Consider the following 20,843-nt stretch of genomic DNA (forward strand, 5'->3'; position numbering starts at 1 on the left):
CAAGTTCCGAAATGTAATTAGAATTGTCAAGTCAAAGGGAGATAAAGGCTCACTCGCTCGCAGTGATGGTTCGTTTTTCATTATAACTCATGGAGTAAACATTCTCCAGGAATGATAAAAAGTAACCGAAGATAAGTTCCACAATAAAGTATTAATGGCCAAACTACCGAATGGCTGGCTTCAGCTGGTAAGTAATCCCACTGTATAATTTGAATATTTTGACGGGGAGTTCCTAATTGTTTATATGCATGTATTGTCTTCCCTGGCACTGGTAATTGGGTGAAATTGATCAATTGACTGCCCATTGTGCTCAATGCCTACTGTAAGTTAGAGGCCAGCGCCACAGTACACAATGCGACAGTAAATTTTTTGACATTGTATATGTTTAGAACATTACGAAATCTTACGTTCTTCAAATCGGTCAATGGGTTTATGGCCCATTTGTTACATACATACTTTACGATAGGAAACACCTGAATAAAGTTACTACCTGAGGACAATGATTTAATAGACCCCGGGTTTTTGTCGCAATAACGTCACAATAGGGTAGTTTGGGGAGTAAATGAATACGGCTATGAATGATGGTGATGATGATGATATGTATGTGAAGATGGTCCCAAAGACCATCACACTGTCCAAAAACGTCTATGTTAAAAAAAACACCAACAACAAGCGAGCGGACACAAAAATCAAAACGGGTTTAACTAAAACCTAACGAATCCTAGATTTGTTGTAATATATTTTTCATATATTAAATTTTAATTTAAAGAAAGAAAGAAAGAAAATCACTTCTTTGTGACAACATGGGAAGATGGGTAAAAATAAAAATAAAAACAAAATACAATAAACATCCCATGGTCCCAAATCAACAATCGGCCGGTCTTCCTTTGGGACCATCTTCACACGCATCATCATCATCATCATCATCATTTACACAGCCGTATTAAAAACACCGTTCCATTTACTCCCCAAACTGCCCCATTGTTGTGATGTCAAAATCCGGGGTCCACTGATTAAATTTCTGTAGGTAGGAGCCTCTCAAATTTATGACCTACCTAAATTTACAGGTACCTATCTGAAGGCTTCCAAGTAATTGTTGAGAAGTCAAAAGATGCAAAATGCTCCTTACAAGATTTGCAATTGCGTTTCTTGTGCCCTGACGATTTAGAAGAGGTAAGTAGTTGAAGATTAAAAGTGGTGAAAAATTTTGTAGTCTTTTAGGAATAAAAAGCTAGACATATCATTCTTTTAATGTGCACAAAGTGTTACAAAAGTTTATAAAGGTTACCTATAGTGTCTTATGTTATGCAAGGAATTGAAGTAGTGTATGAGGACAAAACTGCACAAATAGGTTTACTTCATAATAATATAGCAAGTCTCAATGAATGCTGCTTTCGGATTGGTGGATTTTCCTTGCACAGGTAGGTATCTCTAATGGAAGCACAAATATTCAGGAATAATGAATCCTTTAGTTGGTGTTCCGTAGATATCATTAAATCTTGATGTGAAATGATATCTTATTGTAAACAAAATAATTAGAAGAAGAACCAATTACCATATAACAATTTCAGGTAAGGAGTCTGTGCAGAGAATGGTTCCCCATAGAATACCCACAGTCTTGGTATGAGGACATCACATCATCAGAGAGATTCTTTGCCCTGGCCGCCGTCTACAAGTCACAGATCATTGGCCTTATTGTGGCAGAAATCAAGCCTTATCTAAAACTTAATGCTGAAGACAGAGGCATATTGTCAAGATGGTTTGCCTCAAAGGATACCCTTGTTGCGTACATACTATCTTTAGGTAAACAACATTTATTGTACACTTTTGTTATGTAAGTGATTTATTCTGTTCACTGTTTGCAATGCTTTTTGCGAGTTGATGGTTGTTTCATTGGAATTTTCTATTGTTTTATTTGACTATGTAAGAGGTTTCTCTGTTGAAAATATAAAAATTGAAATATAAAAGATATATAGATAAAGAATAGAGCAAATCCAACCAAAAAATGGATAATGCCATGTATCATCACCATACCTATCAGTGTTGAAACTAAGTCATGGGGTTGTCGCACAATATTTATTTAATTGTCAATGTGACATGTGACATATTGGTATATTAAAATGTTTTTGTTAGAAGAATGTTTTTATGGGTAAAATAACAGATTTTGTATACATTCATTAGATGTCTGAATAAATTATAAGTTTTCTTCTAATTTCGCCATCAGCTCTCTTTTTAAACTGGGAAAATTCAGCATGATCATTAAGGAAATTCATGATTTTTTTATTATTAACTGAACCCCTCGTATGCGGAAGGGGTTAAAAGTAGTGGATTCTAGTCTCATCTGTTTTAATAAGAGCAAAATCTGCTGATTAAAAAAAAAATTACACGGTTCCGTGCATCTGCATACGAGAGGTTAATATTGACAAATAAATTATGCAACCACCTATTATGGATTAAAAAAAAAGAATAAAACCTCTTCTAAGTACTGGCTGAAAAGAGGTTTTAGTTTGTTTTAAAACTTAAATAATAAAAATGAATAAAGGTGCATCCTGTGCATATATATCTAAGTATATGTTAAAAAAATATGTGCAATGCCATCCCTAGCGTTTTCAATAATTTTGCAACACTGATAATGGGGTGTGATCATCACTGTCCATCCAGTATAAATTATCAAATTTATTGCAAATTTAGTGCTAGCGGTTAGAATCGCCTTAGTAAGCCCTTTCATTAGATACCACACACAATAGGTTTCAGAACAAAAAAAAATATTTTTTAATACAAAAAAAAGATGACGTCATAACTGCTCTCTTTTCTTTATTGTTTTTTTTTTCGTGCTACAGGTCCAATTGATTTGTATGGCCTAAAGATCAATTGTTCCGATTTTCATGCTTTTAACACCATGTGGAGCTTTTTGCTGAATTTCGTGGTGTACCGCTAGCACTACAAGTAGTGTGTACATATGCAGTGTTTACGTGTGATGGTTAATGCTGTTTTGCACTATCCCCAATGATAACTTATGTCTTGTGAATATGCATCCACACTACTATGCAGTCTAACTAACTGATAAATAGATTAGTGGTTAGAGGATCTGACTAAGAAGCGAAAGGTCTCAGGTTCAGACAGATAAATTTGGAAACTTTATAAATATAGGTAGAATCAAGTGTCGCAACAATGAGACACATAAAATTCAAAATCTAATAAATCTTTTGTTTTGACAGATAGAAGTCTGATTTTTTTACTGTACTTAGGTAAATTTATTGGGTTTCCGATGACATACAGTATTCTTTTAGAATGTGAATGTTTGTTTTGTGATAAAAAAAAAAGTAAAAAAAACCACTGTGTCCACAGTGGTGTACAGGATGAAACATTACATATTTAAAAATGAAACTAATATAATCTGTTTCATAATTTTGGGACGTATTTATTTACCTATGTAATAGGTTAATAAAAAAATGCACAAATATAATCTAAACAGTTTTATCTTGCTCGCTAATCCTGCCGTGAAGCAGCAGTGCTTGCACTGTTGTGTTTCGGCGAGGAGAGTAAGACAGCCGGTGAAATTACTGGCACTTGAGGTATCCCATCTTAGACCTCTAGGTTGGCACTTTTATCTAGTCCACGATAATCTACGAAATATATTTAATATTAGGAAAGTATCAAATATATTAAATTTTTAACCATAATTTAATGAAAAATCTACAAAAAATGCTTAAAATACTTATGCTTACTTTTGTGTAATAATGCTGATAAAGCTCGGTAGACACGTGTGCCTCCACTTGACACCACCGATGCAAACTGGAGTAAAGTGGGGGGTTCTCAAGGGTGACCTTACGCGATATAGTGCACGATCTGGCAAAGTCGCACTAGAAATATCGCAATGTTTCACTGTGTATCTAAGTTTCATTGTGGGACACATGACGACATGACCCTATGTTAATTCATTGTGTATTGGTACTAGTACCAATTTCGCACTGAGCGAGCCGCCTCGCGAGGCAAGCGTATGAGGCATCATTTGCTTCGACACAGGATTCTAAATCACACTGAAAATGGCTGCCTCGCGAGGCCACTCGCTCAGTGGGGACACGGCTAATAAATGACTGTTTATTTATTTATTTAGGCCATGTTTCGCCACTCATTGATATATTTAGTGTTACAGATAAATGTGATGCTGTACCTCTTTATTCGGACTAAACAAACAGAGACAGCATCACAAGTATGTGTCACTTAAAATTTATCAATTAGTGATGAAACAGGCCCTTGTTATATTGTGCAGGCGTGGTCCGCTCGCACCGGCGCTCGGGCGTGGCGACCATGCTTCTGGACGTGCTGATGAGCCACCTGGCAGGCACGGCGCCGCGGCCCCCGCACGACCACCGCGTCAAAGCCATTTTCCTGCACGTCCTCACCACCAACACCGAGGCTATACTCTTCTATGAGCAGAAAAGGTAATCAATATTCTATTATTATGGTTACAATTATTCCACACTAGAGTACTGTAATAATGTAGCCACAGGTAGAGCTTCACTCTTGACTCATTTCATTACATTAGGCTAGGCAGTTGAAATTCTGGGATTTACTTTAGTTGCAATTGTCATGGGAATGGAATTCCCAAAATGTAGAGTAGCAAGGCTAGAGTGAATAGGCTGTTACTGAACCAGTGAGATACTACACCTTTGACCACATCTGCACTTAACATCAGATAGGGATCAATCACGGTCAGTTTTATCTAAAAATATATATAACTACATTGTGTTCTTTATTTACACTGAAAGTAACACCAAAAGTATTAGCAAGATCACATTGATTTATTCATTATGGATAATTTTTGATATTGTTATTATGTTTTCCTCTTTTTAATTAAACATTTACAGACAAATAAGGATAAGTAAATACATTTTAACTAAATGATGGTGGAGTTACTCTTAGTCATAAATTCTGCTGTAGCTCAAGTAAGCCAAGTCCATAAATCGAAATTCAAAACATAACACCATGCGTAGGTTCCATCGCAGTTTCGTACACATTTTAAGGTCGATCATGAAGGCCAGAAAATAATTTTCAAATCCGCCGAAAATAGGATTATAATTGTATTGTAATAGTTGTAATTTACAACATAACTACACTAGATATGATTTTACAGGAAACGAAAAAGACTAAATGTCTTTTTACATACTAGTTATTAGAGATAAATATTTTATAGGTGATTTTAAAGTGGCCAATAGTTCAGATTATATACCATTACAAATTTTGTAAAGGTATAGGTACCTATATCTGAAGTTGAAGTTGAAAAGAATAGTAAAATAGGTTCATCACTTATGCAGTTTTTGTAAAATTTTGTTAGCTATGTTCTTTTAGTACGAATGAAACAAAGTTGCCCAGGAATTACCTTCTTATTCTAAAGCGGCAATTACACTGCGTAGTTCACCTAATGCGTCGCCGAATTTGTTTCAAACTACTTCGGCGAACGACCGTCGCCTTTACATTAGTCTGTCCGTCTACTGCGGCGGCCATATTAAGGCGGTGGCAGCTGTCGCTCGCCGAATGCGGCCGACTACCGTGTTCTTTACCCTTTTGCTGTCGCCGCATGCAGCATGCGGCGGACGACTCAGTGTAATTGCCGCATAAGAAATACAGGCTTATTTTACTTCATTATGTGGACTTTTTTAATCCTCACTATTGTCATCGCTACCTATAAAAATAATGTAGTTATGTAGTTTTTTGAGCACTGTTTGTAGCTCCTTCTTAGACGAACACCAATAACTGAAATCCGCCAAAAACGTTAGATATGTTGTTTTATAAACATCCCTTCAATTGATGATATAATACTTGTATCTAATCTTTTGATGTATGATTTGTCTTTATAGGAGTGTGTAAAAGGTGACTCATTTACTGTGAAACACGATTCTGAGCGATTTTTCTGTGAAACTTTTGGCTCGATTTTTTAGTGTTTAAGTATAACGCAGGCAGTATAAGATTGTTTTTTTGGAATCTTTTTGTATTTTTTATTTCAACTCCAAATTTTTGCTTTTACGGTCATCCCGTAAAACCTAAATTGAAAATACCTACAAACTGAAATATATTAACTGAAAAGATTCCAAAAAAACAATCTTAATTTGATTGCTTAATAACGATATCTCTTGTCCGGGTGAGCGGTTAGTTCCAATGGAATGCCGAAAGTTTCTCGATGAGGGCTACGGTATAGATGTCGCTAGCGTCACTGCTTAAGTGGCTAAATAAGAATCAAACAAGCTGAGATATGTGGTGCATAGGGGAAGTTCGTGTCTGTACCGTTGTCCAGCAGTGGTGTAGCGATATAGCACGCGGCACGGAATGCCGAGGACCTGGGTTCGATTCCCAGTGCTGGTCTTATTTTTCTGGTTTTTTCTGTGCATCTATATTTCAGTTTGTATTTTCAATGCTCTTTATAAATACAGACAAAGAAAAAAAATTTTAAACAACGAAATCCCTCGAATCCTGTTCCCGTCCGGCGATTCGAGAATCATTTCAGTCAGTTTCAGACAATATTGTATACGTAGGTTTTATTTTTCATAGTGAAACTTATTAACTCAGCCTTTTTGGTATAAGCTTACGTTGATTATTTTTTATCATTTGTTTCGATAATATCTTAACCAGCATTTTGACCTAAATACCTACTTTGTGTAAGCAATTATGTATGCTTAAAAACATTAACTCTACCTACTCTTATCATAAGTAAAAATCTAGTACCTACTTATTCATGTCCATATTTCTAATCTTATCAGACAATTTCTGTTGATAAGGTATAGTCGATCATTTATAGTGATTTTTTATTTAGAAGTAATTATTTTAGTACTTTTTTGTCTCTTAGAATTCAGTCTTTAGTCAGTTAAAATCCCATACAGAACTCAAGTTGACAGTAATTATATTTTTCCTTACGCGCCCATTACGCTAACTAGTTTTACTGGCTAAATAATCATTATGAAGAGTACTTCACTGCGGTTAAAAGTGACGCCTTAAAACGTTACGTGTCACTACTCACTATATCGAGAATAATTATGTTTTTTACAACTCATGATGCAGAAAAGAATGCCTCACGTAGACTAACACGTGAAATGCGTAACGTAACTATTTATTCAGAGTTACGAAGTCGATTAAAGGTGAAAAAAAATATATCATTATAACATAACACACAGCTAAAGGTGGTTAGTTTGATTCCTGAAAAGACTCGTTCTTATGAAAAATATGTGTAGTATCTTGATTAGAATAGATATAAAATTAGAGAGGCGTAAATAGAGATACATAAAATATAAGATCTACCTACCCACATAATTATTAATAATATAATTCGCTCACCTAGTTAAAAGGCATATCAACTCAAAATCACAAGTGTAATAAAACTGAACTTTATTGAATTTCTGGAAGGCCTTAATAAAATAATGGTTAACCTTTTCGCCGCCACGTCAAATACAAAAGACATCACCCATACGCCAGGCTTCTATATTGTAATGTCTAAAATTGACCTTAACACAACTGCACGAAGGTTGCTGTTGCATTGAAGTAATGGACGTATATATGAGTCGTTGGCGTCGAAAAGGTTAATTATTTTGAGTTGAAACGCTTTCTAACTAGGTGTGCGATATTATGTTGTATAAATATACCTATAGGTACGGTCAAGGACTTAAATCATGAGTAATATCACAGTAAACGTCATAGTGACATCGCATTAACAAGGAAAATCGTAATGACTTTTCCTTTAAAAAGGTTTCATGGTGACTCATGAATTAAAGTCCTTGACTATACATATCGATGGTGGAAGTCTCAATTGGCGTAAGGGACAAAATACCGAAAATCACTTTTAAACATAGAAAATTAGAGTTTTTTTTTCTCTGTCGATTGGTAGTATTCAAGTTACGATACGGCCCTTACTTTTGCTGTTATCAACATTTATTATTTTAAAATAAAATAGCTTATGGACATGATATAAAATATTTGAGCTGAAAAATGGCGTAAATGTATTATTTTTTTAATATTTGGGTCGTAAGGGGCTGTGGCAGTCTCATATGTCCTTTACGACTCGGCTCATGTCGTTAAAAAAACCCAACAAATATAATAAAAGGGCGTATGGGTCAATTATTGTTTCATTGCCCTTTACACCCCAACATTTTATAACGAATAAGATAAAAAAGCAAGAAGTTGTTGGGCGTAACCTTACCACCTGTACCTATTTCTTGTACCTAACATCAAAATACTAACGCGTCTACCTACCTTCCACGCGCCGAGCGTTTGCGCATTGCACATTCGGTCAGTCGTGCCAGACACGTCAAACACGGAGGACGTATTTGATTGCCTACGTTTGTTCTTTGTCAACGCGCGTATTTTTTATAAGATGCCAAAAGCAAAACAAAAAAAGATTAGTTGATGGATCCCCTAATGGCTTGACGTCGAGTTAACATTTCCGTAATGGAATTTCAGTCAAGGATGTTGAGGTAAATTTCTCTTAGCTGCTTTGTTTATTTTAAGCTGTCCTGACAGATCCTAATAAAGGAAGCCTGTGCCCAGCAGTGGGACGTATATAGGCCGAGATGATGATGCATACATAATAATAATTCGCCTGTATAATTAATTATGTATGTTGGGAGTTAAAAATAGTATAATCGGAACTATTCGGAACGTCGTAAGGGACATTAAAAAACAGCAATTTATAAAATAATAAATACTTTTATGGGCGTAAGGGGTATAAAAAGCAAGAGCTAGAGTAAATTGTCGCTCGTAAGGGACAGTAGCAAACAGATATTTAAAAAAAAGGTGTAATTGGTACGTCGTAAGGGGCATTAAACAGCAACTTATAAAATAAGGAATACTCTTATGGGCGTAAGGGACATCAAAAGCTAAAACTAGAGTAAATTGTTGGTCGTAAGGGACAGTAACAAACAGACATTTTAAAAATTGAGGTTACTTTATGGGTGTAAGGGGCACTTAAAGTAAAATACCTTGCTTGCTTCTTTTAGTTCATTAAAATACCTTGTTACTGTTAGGTCGTAGGAGGCATCAAAACAGATGGTTTTAGAACTTGTAGTGATTGAAACAACAACTCAAGCAAGCATACTCCCAAATGTGCAAGAAATAGTGCAAGCAAGCATGCAAGAAAGCATGCAAGCAAGCAAGCATGTAAGCAACTACCTAAGCAAGCTTGCAAGTGAGCATGTAATTTTGTCAATCAAATCAACAAACATGCAATTTTATCGGCCTGGGTTAGATGAACATCGCGGGCTACCCCGATCCCGCGATGACCGGTCTATGGTATCTCCTCCAGCGCTCATGAAGCGGGCTGGCGTCCCACTCCCTCACAGCTGCAAGCAGTGTGTTGGAAGAAGCATAAATAGTGCAAACATGCATGCAAGCAAGCGTGAAGCCAGAAGGCAAGCACGCATGCAAACAACAAATCAAGCAAGAATACTCCCAAATGTGCAAGAAATAGTGCAAGCAAGCATGCAATCAATCATGCAAGCAAGCAAGCATGTAAGGAATAATGCAAGCAAGCAGAGTTAGTACGCCAGTAGTGGTAGTGAAAATCAGTTCATCATCATCGCCATCAACAACATCATCAGTTCGTTTATCGCTATCCCGCCGGAACTATGCTATTTTCCGGGATAAAAACTTATTTACTTGGCGATTTTTAACAGCTGTAATATCTTCCTTGACCTTCTCAGCTATAAACAAACAAGTCAGCCATAGCCGAGCATTTGTTGGAGTCAGGACCAAACCACTGGATTGAGCTTCACAATCCCAAAATTCTGTCCACGGAACGTCATTTCTACTCAAGAATGGTAGGTGAAGCAGTTGAAATAAAAAAGCATAAAAATGTCAACCGGTACAATGGATATAAGCTTTCATCTTCGTGGAATCCTGTTATTAATAAGTGTCGACGTCGGGATGAGTGTTGTGAGTCGGTGTGATGGGGTGACAAATAAAAATCACCAAGTGATACGAGTGCTGGTATTATTAGTGATCAAGTGCGGGTAGTTCGAAGGACTCGCGCTGCTAGGCAGACTTGACACCCCTCACTTCAGTCCACTCGTGCGTGACCACGGCCACTGCAATGTTGCCGAAACGTCGAGGTAAATATTACTCGTGAGTGTTAGCGTGATAAGTCCCCGTTGGTGGTATTTTGACTATGAGTGAGAATCACGAAAGTATAAAACGTTATAAAATTTATTTGAGTTTTATTTAACTTTTAACTTATAATGTCCATTTAAAGAAAATGTTACAAATTACATATTTTTTAAGGGGACGTGCAAAAAAATATGGCTTTTGCGCGTTATTTTAAATAATTAAAGTGGTTCTTTGAGTTAATTCACTATTTTTTTTAATTTTACTACAGGAACTTACGTCCAAATATGTAGCAAATAAAATATATGATGTCCTATAAGACCAAAAATCGGTTACTACATTATTTATTTATTTACGGTTTATGAGTGTAAGGGGCTATGACACCCGTATGTCACGGGCGTAAGGGACAGCTATTTTTCTTATTAAGCTTTTTACGAAAATGTCTATAGTTTCACGTTGAAAAGCAAGAAAATTCAAGATTTTACGTAATTATAACGTCCTGCTAAGTTAAACATTAACAATGCTGTGAGGGTTTGAAAATTACCAAAAACTTCTTTTCGCTCTCCTGAAAAGTAGCATTTTGTCCCTTACGTCAATTGAGACTTCCACCATCGTATTTTACGATTTTCCTGATGTAAAAAGCTAAAAAAACAACCTATCATTTCAGATTCCGTCTCCACTCATTTCTGCCGTACTACTACTCGATCAAAGGCCGTTGCAAAGACGGTTTCACATACGTGTACTATGTGAATGGGGGTCATGCTCCGTGGGGTATCTACGACTATGTGAAGTACGTGGCGCGGGCGGCGTGGCGGGGGGGCGGCCTGTACCCCTGGCTGTGGGGGAAGCTTCGCACTGCACTCACCATCGCGTGGCACAGGTAGTTAACTCACTAGCCCCTGGTATGGAAATGTTCGAATTACCCGCCATTGATTGTGACTATATCGATCTAATTTCTGCCCAAGCGAACACGAGTGTGTAGTGCTTAGCGTTGAAGAGATAAAATGTCAATCATGGACTTTTAAACATTAAGAATTTGTATCATACTATGAACGTGTTAGTGTTGAACCGAAAAAAATGACCGCATGCGACGCAATTCTTGCCTTGTTACTCTAGCTGGCCTAGCCCCTAAATTTTAAACTATGTTGAAAACATACGTCTGTGACTTGGTTAAGGATAATCATTGGCTCAGCTGACCAATTAAAACGACACAGCCACCACCGATGCTGCTTTCGTACCAATACGCGAACTTAGACTAAAGATCTCTTAGTGTCCATAAAAATCACGAGACAAGATCGTGTTTTGAATCTGTAGAGGACAGTTATGGGAATGTGATGTCGTATAAAGGATTTTTAAAAATAAAAAAGTGCAAATGAACTAGTAAACAACAAGCAAAGTCATTAGACCATTTGAGCGATGTTTTTTTTATTAAATATAATGACCCGGATAACTAACGTCTTAAATCGAGTTTAGCTCGACATGTTTTGGGCTAATCCGTAGCCCTTCGTCTTCGGAGCAACGCGACTCAGCGGCTGCTGCAACACGCGCACTGCGCGCCGCCGCTCTGCTCGCGCGACTACCCGACGAAACTGACACCGGCACACAACTACCCGCGTTTTCATCATCATTACAACTGTCAAATGTAGGGTAGCACACAACAGTAACAACATCGCTCTGTAAAGGTACGTTCACACACACCGATGACGCAGCACCGTTTAACACCGTTTTCCAACTCGGAGGTACCGTCCAACCACTATCCCGGTTGAAATTCGGCCGACAACTAATCTCGATGGCTTCACGCACTTTCCGCGGAATGAAAAATTTCTCTCCCGCAAGTATAGATACCTTATCAAATCTGATATAGTGCGTCGAATCCGAGTCCATTGAGCCCCTATGGTGCCCCTGAGTGGTCCCGGGGTATATATGATTCCCTGTGCCTGTGGCAAGAGCTATATTGGAGAGACTGGACGTAACGTTTCCACAAGGGTATCGGAGCACATACGCAGTATGAGGAAACAGGACGACAAGGGGTCTGCTGTGGCCGAGCACTCAATGGACTCGGATTCGACGCACTATATCAGATTTGATAAGGTGTCTATACTTCCGAGAGAGAAATTTTTCATTCCGCGGAAAGTGCGTGAAGCTATCGAGATTAGTCGTCGGCCGAATTTCAACCGGGATAGTGGTTGGACGGTACCTCCGAGTTGGAAAACGGTGTTAAATACTCGTGCTGCGTCATCGGTGTGTGTGAACGTACCTTTACAGACGACGTTGTTACTGTTGTGTGCTACCCTACATTTGACAGTTGTAATGATGATGAAAACGCGGGTAGTTGTGTGCCGGTGTCAGTTTCGTCGGGTAGTCGCGCGAGCAGAGCGGCGGCGCGCAGTGCGCGTGTTGCAGCAGCCGCTGAGTCGCGTTGCTCCGAAGACGAAGGGCTACGGATTAGCCCGAAACATGTCGAGCTAAACTCGATTTAAGACGTGAGTTATCCGGGTCATTATATTTAATATGAGTGAGTCTCACGGTAGTTTGATGTTTTTTTAGTTATTTCTCTTATTATTATTACAAGCTTTTATTTAACTCACAACATTCGTATGTAAGCTTGAAAGTTGTGGCTTCAAGACTTAATTACCATGTTTTGACCACTTCCTTGTATCTGATTTAGCTGAAATTGACATACATACTTATGTAAATTCAGTGACAATACAATAATCTGGTAGTGAAATTCTGGTGGTTTGACCAGGATCGTCTCCGCAGGACGGAACTCTTCAACGGTTAATGGCATTGAATTGGAACTTAGTACGAAGATGTATTTTTGATGATGCAAGTACGTAGGTACTTTTATCGGTTTTTTCTAGTGTAGTCTACAAAAAATACAGTCAGCAAAATAGCTTGTATTAGTTATTTTTCACATTACTTTTTCTGCACTAATATTAATCTTAATCTACGAGTATTTACAAAAAGGTGCAAAGTTGATTAAGACACCACCCTCAGAAACGAGAGACTCGTTTATTGCGCTGCTCACAATTTCGACGATTGTATTTACGAACATGTTAAATTGCAGAGTCGCCGCGAGAAAATCGCCCTTAAAGATAACGTCAGTGTTGCCTTACTTAACCTGTATGATGAACTATACTACCTACTCTTCTTTCACGAAATAAATCACTGGAACTACTTTGTTTACTGTTTAACTTTAGAATCGTTTTGCTCTGAAAACTTTATGTGATTATTAATTAGTTTTGCATTAAGCTATACTAAGCTATACTAAGTCACTACAATTAGTTCAGAGGCATTTTAATGTGGTAGAGAATGTTGCTTTTTTACTAATCACTATTGTGTATATTATTAGTAAAGGAGGAAAATATTTCAATTATAGAGCAAAATTCCTCTTTTGAGTTATTGGCTTCATAATCGTTGACATTGTGTTGCGGGCATCGACAATTGCAGTTCGACTAAGTAACTACAGGATTGTGATATCACGCATTACTACCTACTAACATGCTTTTAACGCATTAAGATTCTTTCAAATGTTTAGTGCACGGAGGTGTACGGTACATTTTCGGTATCATGCCTTGTTCGTGCTTGTTTCGTCTTGTCTTATTTACATTAACATTATTTGACATTATCACAGATGGGGTTCTGTTTTATGAAATTGTGGCTTCCTTGCCATTAATATTCAGTTAACATTTTAGATTTTCACACATCTCGCGTTTATATCACAGGGCCAACATTTTACACTTAAAGGAGACCTTATGGTGTTGAATTAATTTAGTTTTATTTACATTCGAGTGATTGATTAACCCTAAGGCCGCTTTTAGGATGCATGTAGACGTCCGTTGTATTCACCGGACAACGCATGGACCGTTTTTTGCGGTGTTGTATGGCTTCGTCGCCGGACAAGTGTCCATTGCGGGTGCACACATTCATTGTATGCCATACAAAACCGCAAAAAAAAAACGGTCTGTGGTCCGGTGAAAAGAACGTACGTCTACAAGCGGCCTCCGTCTTCTGACAATAGCAACAGATCGTTGAGGCCTTAGTTAAAGCTTTAACTATTTAATTAACGATATGTACAGGAATGAGGACATTAATATCAATTATTGTGTTGTTTTAGTAATTTCAAGTTAAATAAAAATGCTGAGAAATTGACAAAAAATATGTCGCTACATTGCAGAACAAATAAAAATTTGGGAATATCTATTATATTTTCAGGAATGCCTACAGAATTTAAAGGTGCACCGCTTATGCAGTGATGGAGGGCAAGCTTTTTAAGAACAAGTGTTGTTTATTATTATTTTTAGAGCACTTTGATGGTATTGTATTATTATTTTATATTATTTGACATTTTTAACTGAGCAATCGACAAAGATACTTGTGATAAATTTTAGTTGGTACATTGTATAGACGTTTACCTGTGAAGTTTAATTTGTATCGACTAACTCGCGCGGCGTGCGCGCCGCTGACGCCGCAACACGTAGTAAATGCGGTAATACGGTATTTGACTATTTTGTATATGTTTTATAAATTAAAACTAAACAATGCCTGTTATCGAATAGAAAAACATTTTTAAGCTACCTTTACATTTAAAAAAGTTATGAAGGTTTGAAATTCAAGATTAGACAGAGAAAGACATACTGGCATGTGACGTCACACGCCAGTACCGCCATACTTGCTGCATAGAGAAAAGCGTTTGAAAAAGAGACAGGTATATAGATTTTCAAAAAATCACTATAAATCCAATTTTCAACCGATTTAAACTTTCTCTTCGCTAAACACTATCTGTATATCTATATTTTCATAATAATATTAAAATATGGCAAAATCAGGAGTTGTCAAATACCGTATTGTGAGAAACATAACGAAGAAGGCATTGGAATGCTGTTGAAATTGTAAAGTTGTATAGTGTGCCATGGATAATTGCCAAGATTAAAAGTAAGGTGCCTGTGTGTTCAGTATAGGAATTGTTAATAAACAATAAGATATTTTCAGTTATAACCAGGATCTTGAATTAAAGGTACTTTGTAACTAATATACTCATTTAAACATTTTGTTTATCAAGAAGTTGGGTTCTGTTTGAGAAAGTTATTCTGAGGACACATTATGCTTACTAAAACGACATACCAATCCCTTCTATATGGCTACAAAATTTTACACCGTAATCTAGTTTTGACCTTGATTCGTTGATTAGATGCATACTTATTTACTTAATACAAGCGCCAACTTTTTGATAGACAAATCGCGTACAGGGTATTGCTTGATAACGAAACATTTTAAGTGGGGAAAAATGAGTCAATTGACTTATGTTTTTTTTTATTTACCAGCATCCACTAATTAAGTTTAAGACTTTAAGACATACTCAATTAATTAATCGTTGTTCATGTAAAGTATATTTGCGTCGGAAAATATAAGACTCATTTATAAAAAGACTGGCCAAGTCTGAGCCGGATTTTCCCTCGATGCATCGCCTTCTAATTTTTAGATTTTAAGGCCATAGTAAAACACTTTCTGTGACAAATTTAAAAACTTTAGCTTCAGCAGTTTAGCTCCTAAAACCTAGTCATCGAGGAACAGAAAAGTACGCATGAGTGAAAGCCATAGGGGACAACTTGGACGTTTTGCGTACGGAACCCTAGTAAAGTGAACAACATATTTATTATTTCTAATCATGGATTACCTAACAGTAGAATTTATTGATATTAATGTTTAAGGGCCTACGTTAGCTGACGCGGTTTTCACGGAGTGGGTGGACGCCTATTGAAAATTAGTATGAGCCCGAGCAGCGCTCACTGCACGAGTCGCGTGCGACGGATTTTGCCTGTATCTGCTCCCGCAGGTGTGCGCCCGCCGCCCGCTCCGTGCGCCCGCGCCAGCTAGCGTAAGCCCTAATTAGGATCGTTTCGTTGCAATGGCGACCCTGTACCGCTGAAATCGAAAGCATTATTATCATTATTGGCACTCGTCATCGGTTTTGGCGATTGATTGTTACTCATTTTGAACCAAAGTATTTAATTTACTTCATTGTGTTACTCACTCTCGATATGTTTACTAATCATTATTATTATTAATTTATTGTTAAGTGTTTATTATGAAAACGAGTATTATTGTTTGGACCACAATTCATTTATAGTTTGTATTAGCACCATTATCACTTATTTATAGAGTAATGAATAAATTGATGTATTTCATGTCACAGATAGGTAAGTAGAAAGCAGTTTGCTTGTGGAGTGGGGTGCTGGTCAATTTTAGCACATCAAATTAAATACTGCGCACCCTTCGCATACTGTCGCATTCAGCCTGCCGACATCTGACATATTCATTTTTAGATTTATAACTTTATTTTAAATTATTATTGTATATTGGCCAACAAGTGATGAGGCTTTAAAAATTGTTTTCACCATTCACACTAATACTACACTGTCACATCCACCGTGTTATTTATATGAACTTGATGAATTTTATGATTAAAGTATTTGTACCCTTACTATGAAGAACATAACTTCCAAATAAATATCATTGTTGACTATAAAACCTTTTTAATGACATGATCCGGTTTAAGAAAAGCCACTGTAACAATTTCAGAAAATCTTTAATTTTAATAATTGCTTCTTTTTCATCATCTATGCTGTACAAACTATATCGCTTAAATTAGAATTAGCAATTAATAATTGCACGTAAAAAAACTTAACAAATAGGTACCTTCAACTTTTCGATTGGAATGAACGACTATTACATTATGTAATATTTTTTACAATATTTATACCCTATGAAATGATAATCAACAAGCAGTCACAATCGCTCAATGATATGTTAAAATTATTTGAATATCCTCAATAATGTTATTGCGCTCTAGTTATTATTAAATTAACTTATGTGGTAGCGACTAGTGCGGCGGCGGGCTTGCTACGAGACGAGGTTGTCTCTCTCCATGGGGCCTGCCTTATGGTTCTGTCCCTTAAAGTCTTTTAGCCGGATTGGCGACGACTCGTTACCAGAATCACACTGAAAAGAACAGAAAAAACGTTTACGTCTAAGTGCATTTTTAACCTCTTCACCGCCACAAAAAAAAACGAAGTGACGTGCTCTGTATGCCATAGAAAAACCAGCGAGAAATCAACTTGATTTTTAATTCCATTGCAGAAGGATTACTTTCGAGTTGAATGTTGGTCATGTATAGATGACCGTGGCGTGTGAGGCATTCCATTGGCTGTTACGACTAGATGATGGTGGTGAAGAGTTAAGATTGGTTTTTTGGCATCTTTTTGTATTTTTTATTTCAATTCCAAATTTTTACTTTTACGGAGGACCTTTTTTTTACCGAGGACCTGGGTTCGATTCCCAGTGATGGTCTTATTTTTCTGTTTTTTTCTGTGCATCTATATTTCAGTTTGTAATTTCAAGGTGGTGAAGAGGTTAAAGTAGAGCTTGTAGAAGTATAACAGCAAATTAAAGCCTGACCGACGATGGAGTATGAACAGATCAGGAATGGATGCTTAAAACGTCTCATAGACTGATGTGACGCTAGTCGCTACACTGTTAATACATGAACTCGGCAGTGGGCAAAATTAATGAAGAGAAGGAAGAGAAAGAAAGGCAAGGAGAAGGGGGAGAGAGAGAGAGAGAATTAGTATAATACAGCGACCGCGGAAGCAGGGGAGGTAGCTCATGCTTGAGAAAATTGTGCAAATGAGTTTGCCCCCTTGGGCACGAAGTACTTCCCCGGTCGGGGGTGTTCTTAGAGCATCTTACGTTGGCGCCGAGCGAGCCTGTTTCCTGCAGCAGCAGCTCGCTGTCAGTGCCGCGTTCCTTGTTTTTGAGTATGGAGCGTGCGCGCGAGTCTCCCTCGTGCGGCCAACCGCCGCCACCACGCTTGTTGCCGTTCTTACCTGCAATGCCAGGAAGGTTCATTATCAGCGTAACCTTGTGACAAGCTGTATCAGAATAAATTACAAAATTATCCAGAGAAAGCAGGAACCTGAATGTAAGAACCTCCATATCAATTTCGCTTAAGTGTAGCTTTAGAAACTAGTGAAATCGCCTATTGCGTATTATTTTGTTTACACTCTTGGGCAAGCTATTTATTTGCAAAGTGTGGATCGTCTACTAGTTTGGTTGGTTGCGGATTTTGCGATACTTCTCCATCACGCTCTATTTGTAACACTACGTGTGCATTCAGTATAGGAACACTTCGCAGACGATTTAATTATTTTAAATATACCACCTTTATAAGACTGAAATGCCGCTATTGAGATTTAGAAAGCTTTTGCAGAAGTAAGATTAAATCACCAATGGATCACACAACGTCCTCAAATAAAGCAAAGCTAAACTATGCCATAAATCTGTTACCAAAAAGGATGTGATGGTTGATAATCCTCGTAGCTATCCCTCTCGGTGGTTTCTTCTCTTCCTCCATCCACTCCTGAAACATGAACATTTCAGCTATCGTAGCTTTGCTAATTAACTTAAACGAAACCTCCCGAGATAAAACAACCAGCTTTTAACTTGAATTCACAGAACCCTTACTAAAGTGCACCGGATGAACATATAAACACGAAGGATTAACAGTCATGCACTGTCGACAACACATACATTCTCAAACTACGCTCAAATTGATCGTGCATCAGAAGGACATGAGCTTGAACAGTTACAGATCCATAATGAGCGGTTATACCAACTTGTCGCGATACCACTCAATTGTTAGGTACGTAACGATGTCGAAGCGAAGTCTCAGGAGATTAAAGGGAGAAAAGTAGTATGGACTTACTTGTTGGAAACGCGCTTTTCTGTGTTTGGGCTTGGTGTCGTCGTACGGGAGTCCGGGAGCGGTCGGGGGCTCTTCGAGCGGCTGCGGCGGAGCAGCGCGCGCAGCCGGGCCCGCGCCGGCCGGCGCTGCGCCCGCGCCCGCCGCCGCGCTGCCGCCGCTCGGTGACAGGCTGACGCGCGAGCCACGCGGCGACCCCTCCCCCTGCGAACCTTTCGCACACAACACGCTCCCGTCCCCGGACGCGCTCTTGCGCACCCCCTTAAACTCTGACGACACACCGCCCCCACCCGCGCTGCCTCCACTGCTACCGTCCAGAGGATTCACATACAAGTTTGATGAGTCGTTCTCGCACGCGATGTCGCCCTCTGAAGGAAAAGGGTGCGTAAGGCATGATGCAAATGTATCTGCAATGTAAGACATAAGACACACATAGAGCCAAGCACCACCACAATGACGTGACGTGGTAGGGTGTGTGCTGCTCTAAAATGATGCAATGAGTGTGTGACGTGCTGGTATAATAGAGGTACATACACAATTCACGATTAAGGTGTTGTGCGGCCGCATGTTTCTGGGTACCACCTACCTACTCAACAACTCTACGGGATCATTCTTATAACACTACAGGATTTATAATATCGAGATTCCTAATCATCTAAAGGTCAAGTCACATTTGGTTCATACGAGTAGGTCTAAAAGCCATCTATGAACAGAAGCACGTAGGTACCTACGTCGATCATGATATAAAGCATCCTTAAGAAATTTGTGAAAAACGGAAGATAGACGGTAAATGAATACTAAACCTACCATCTAAAACGACTACATTGCACTTTGGGTTAATTTCTATCCAAAACAAAAATAAATAAATAAATCTCTAACTAACACTACCTATACCAATAGTACAATAAATACCTTGAAGTACCATGAGGTATCTGTTTAGGTACCTATCGTGGTAGATGTTTGTGAGAGGTGAATAAAATTAAGAAATAGATTTCGTACCGGGGCTATCGAGGCTGTTTGGGGTTGCTTCTGGCAAAGCGCGCGGCGCGGGGTGCCGGTGCAGGCAGGCCAGCTCCACGCACACCGGCTGCCGCAGATCCGATGTCGCCATCGGCATGAGTTGTTCCGCGTCTATGAACTCCTTGTATCCCTAAGTCAAAAAGATACGTTGATAAACTTTGTAGGTACCTACATTTCACAAATCTTTTAATTGTCATTATCCAGGGAAGTTTCGAAAATATTAAGGATAGGATCTTCATTTCAAATCATTTAAATATTACGTTTACTCAATCACTTTTGTGTAGTAATTTAACTAGTAGAATCATTATTTTATGTACTTACTGCTACCACCTTCAAAGACTGATTAGTAAATGGGCACAACCCAATATCATGTTACACATTAATTGGTCATGTTAAAATAGCAAAAAGTAGGTAATTACAAAGTCAACTGCTGATGATTAGGCGGGTTATTTTTTTAGTACCTTGAACGTGCAAAAACAACATTCAAACTCAGAAGGCAGCTGATCCAAGTCTAACTGTTTGTCAACCATCTTCTTTTCCTAAAAAAAGAGAAATCATTAGTAGACAGTTACCTATAAGGGTTTCTACGTCGAGGTTAACAAGCACGAACACCAACTACCGACGATGTGAAAGCCGGGTTGAGTATGTAGATTGAGCTACTAAATAAGAATAGAGTGAGGATAGTCAATATCCGGTGAATATATACTAAATATATATATATATATTTACATTGTGCGGTCAGGATTGTGTATAATAGTGGCGTTGTATAGGTACAGAGGCAATGGTAAGGCAGCAAGTGTAGCTTAATAATATCGGTGAGCGCTTACTGGTGTCGGTTCGGGGTTTATGAGCAATCGTTTCTCCGGCGTGTCAGGGCCCTCGATCGAGAAGCGGCGCTCTTTCTGAGGGCTGCTCTGAAACTGTGACTTGTGGGTTACCGGCAAGCTAGTGCTCATAAATTGCCCTAAAATGGGTG

At 38.2% G+C, this 20,843-nt stretch overlaps 2 protein-coding genes across 8 annotated transcripts in view; one reads left to right on the forward strand and one right to left on the reverse strand.

The window, feature by feature from the left end:
- Naa60 (N-alpha-acetyltransferase 60) lies at positions 1 to 16,611 on the forward strand. The gene is made up of 6 exons (XM_074091010.1): positions 1 to 187; positions 1,068 to 1,173; positions 1,572 to 1,803; positions 4,274 to 4,445; positions 10,754 to 10,966; positions 14,302 to 16,611. The coding sequence occupies exons 1-6, from the start codon at positions 171 to 173 to the stop codon at positions 14,318 to 14,320; spliced, it is 759 nt and encodes a 252-aa protein (XP_073947111.1). The 5' UTR covers positions 1 to 170; the 3' UTR covers positions 14,321 to 16,611.
- Positions 16,612 to 16,656: 45 nt separating this feature from the next.
- LOC141430352 (potassium voltage-gated channel protein Shab-like) overlaps positions 16,657 to 20,843 on the reverse strand; it is a 77,707-nt gene continuing 73,520 nt past the window's right edge. For 2 of the 7 annotated variants that reach the window (XM_074091013.1, XM_074091012.1), the window contains 7 exons: positions 20,695 to 20,787; positions 20,329 to 20,406; positions 19,847 to 19,997; positions 18,851 to 19,254; positions 18,433 to 18,505; positions 17,836 to 17,972; positions 16,657 to 17,088 (listed from right to left, as the gene is read on the reverse strand). In XM_074091013.1, coding sequence (XP_073947114.1) covers positions 16,990 to 17,088; positions 17,836 to 17,972; positions 18,433 to 18,505; positions 18,851 to 19,254; positions 19,847 to 19,997; positions 20,329 to 20,406; positions 20,695 to 20,787 — 1,035 coding nt within the window. In that variant the 3' untranslated portion in view covers positions 16,657 to 16,989. The remainder of the gene's footprint in view (positions 17,089 to 17,835; positions 17,973 to 18,432; positions 18,506 to 18,850; positions 19,255 to 19,846; positions 19,998 to 20,328; positions 20,407 to 20,694; positions 20,788 to 20,843) is intronic. The other 5 variants (XM_074091019.1, XM_074091015.1, XM_074091014.1 and 2 more) reach the window with 4 other exon arrangements.

Source organism: Choristoneura fumiferana, chromosome 8 (assembly GCF_025370935.1).
Source record: "Choristoneura fumiferana chromosome 8, NRCan_CFum_1, whole genome shotgun sequence".
NCBI classification, from domain to species: Eukaryota; Metazoa; Arthropoda; class Insecta; order Lepidoptera; family Tortricidae; genus Choristoneura; species Choristoneura fumiferana.

Coding starts and splice junctions, on each gene's coding strand:
- Naa60 (XM_074091010.1), top strand. Junction 1,174..1,571: donor GCCCTGACGATTTAGAAGAG/GTAAGTAGTTGA, acceptor TAACAATTTCAG/GTAAGGAGTCTGTGCAGAGA. Junction 1,804..4,273: donor TGCGTACATACTATCTTTAG/GTAAACAACATT, acceptor TATATTGTGCAG/GCGTGGTCCGCTCGCACCGG.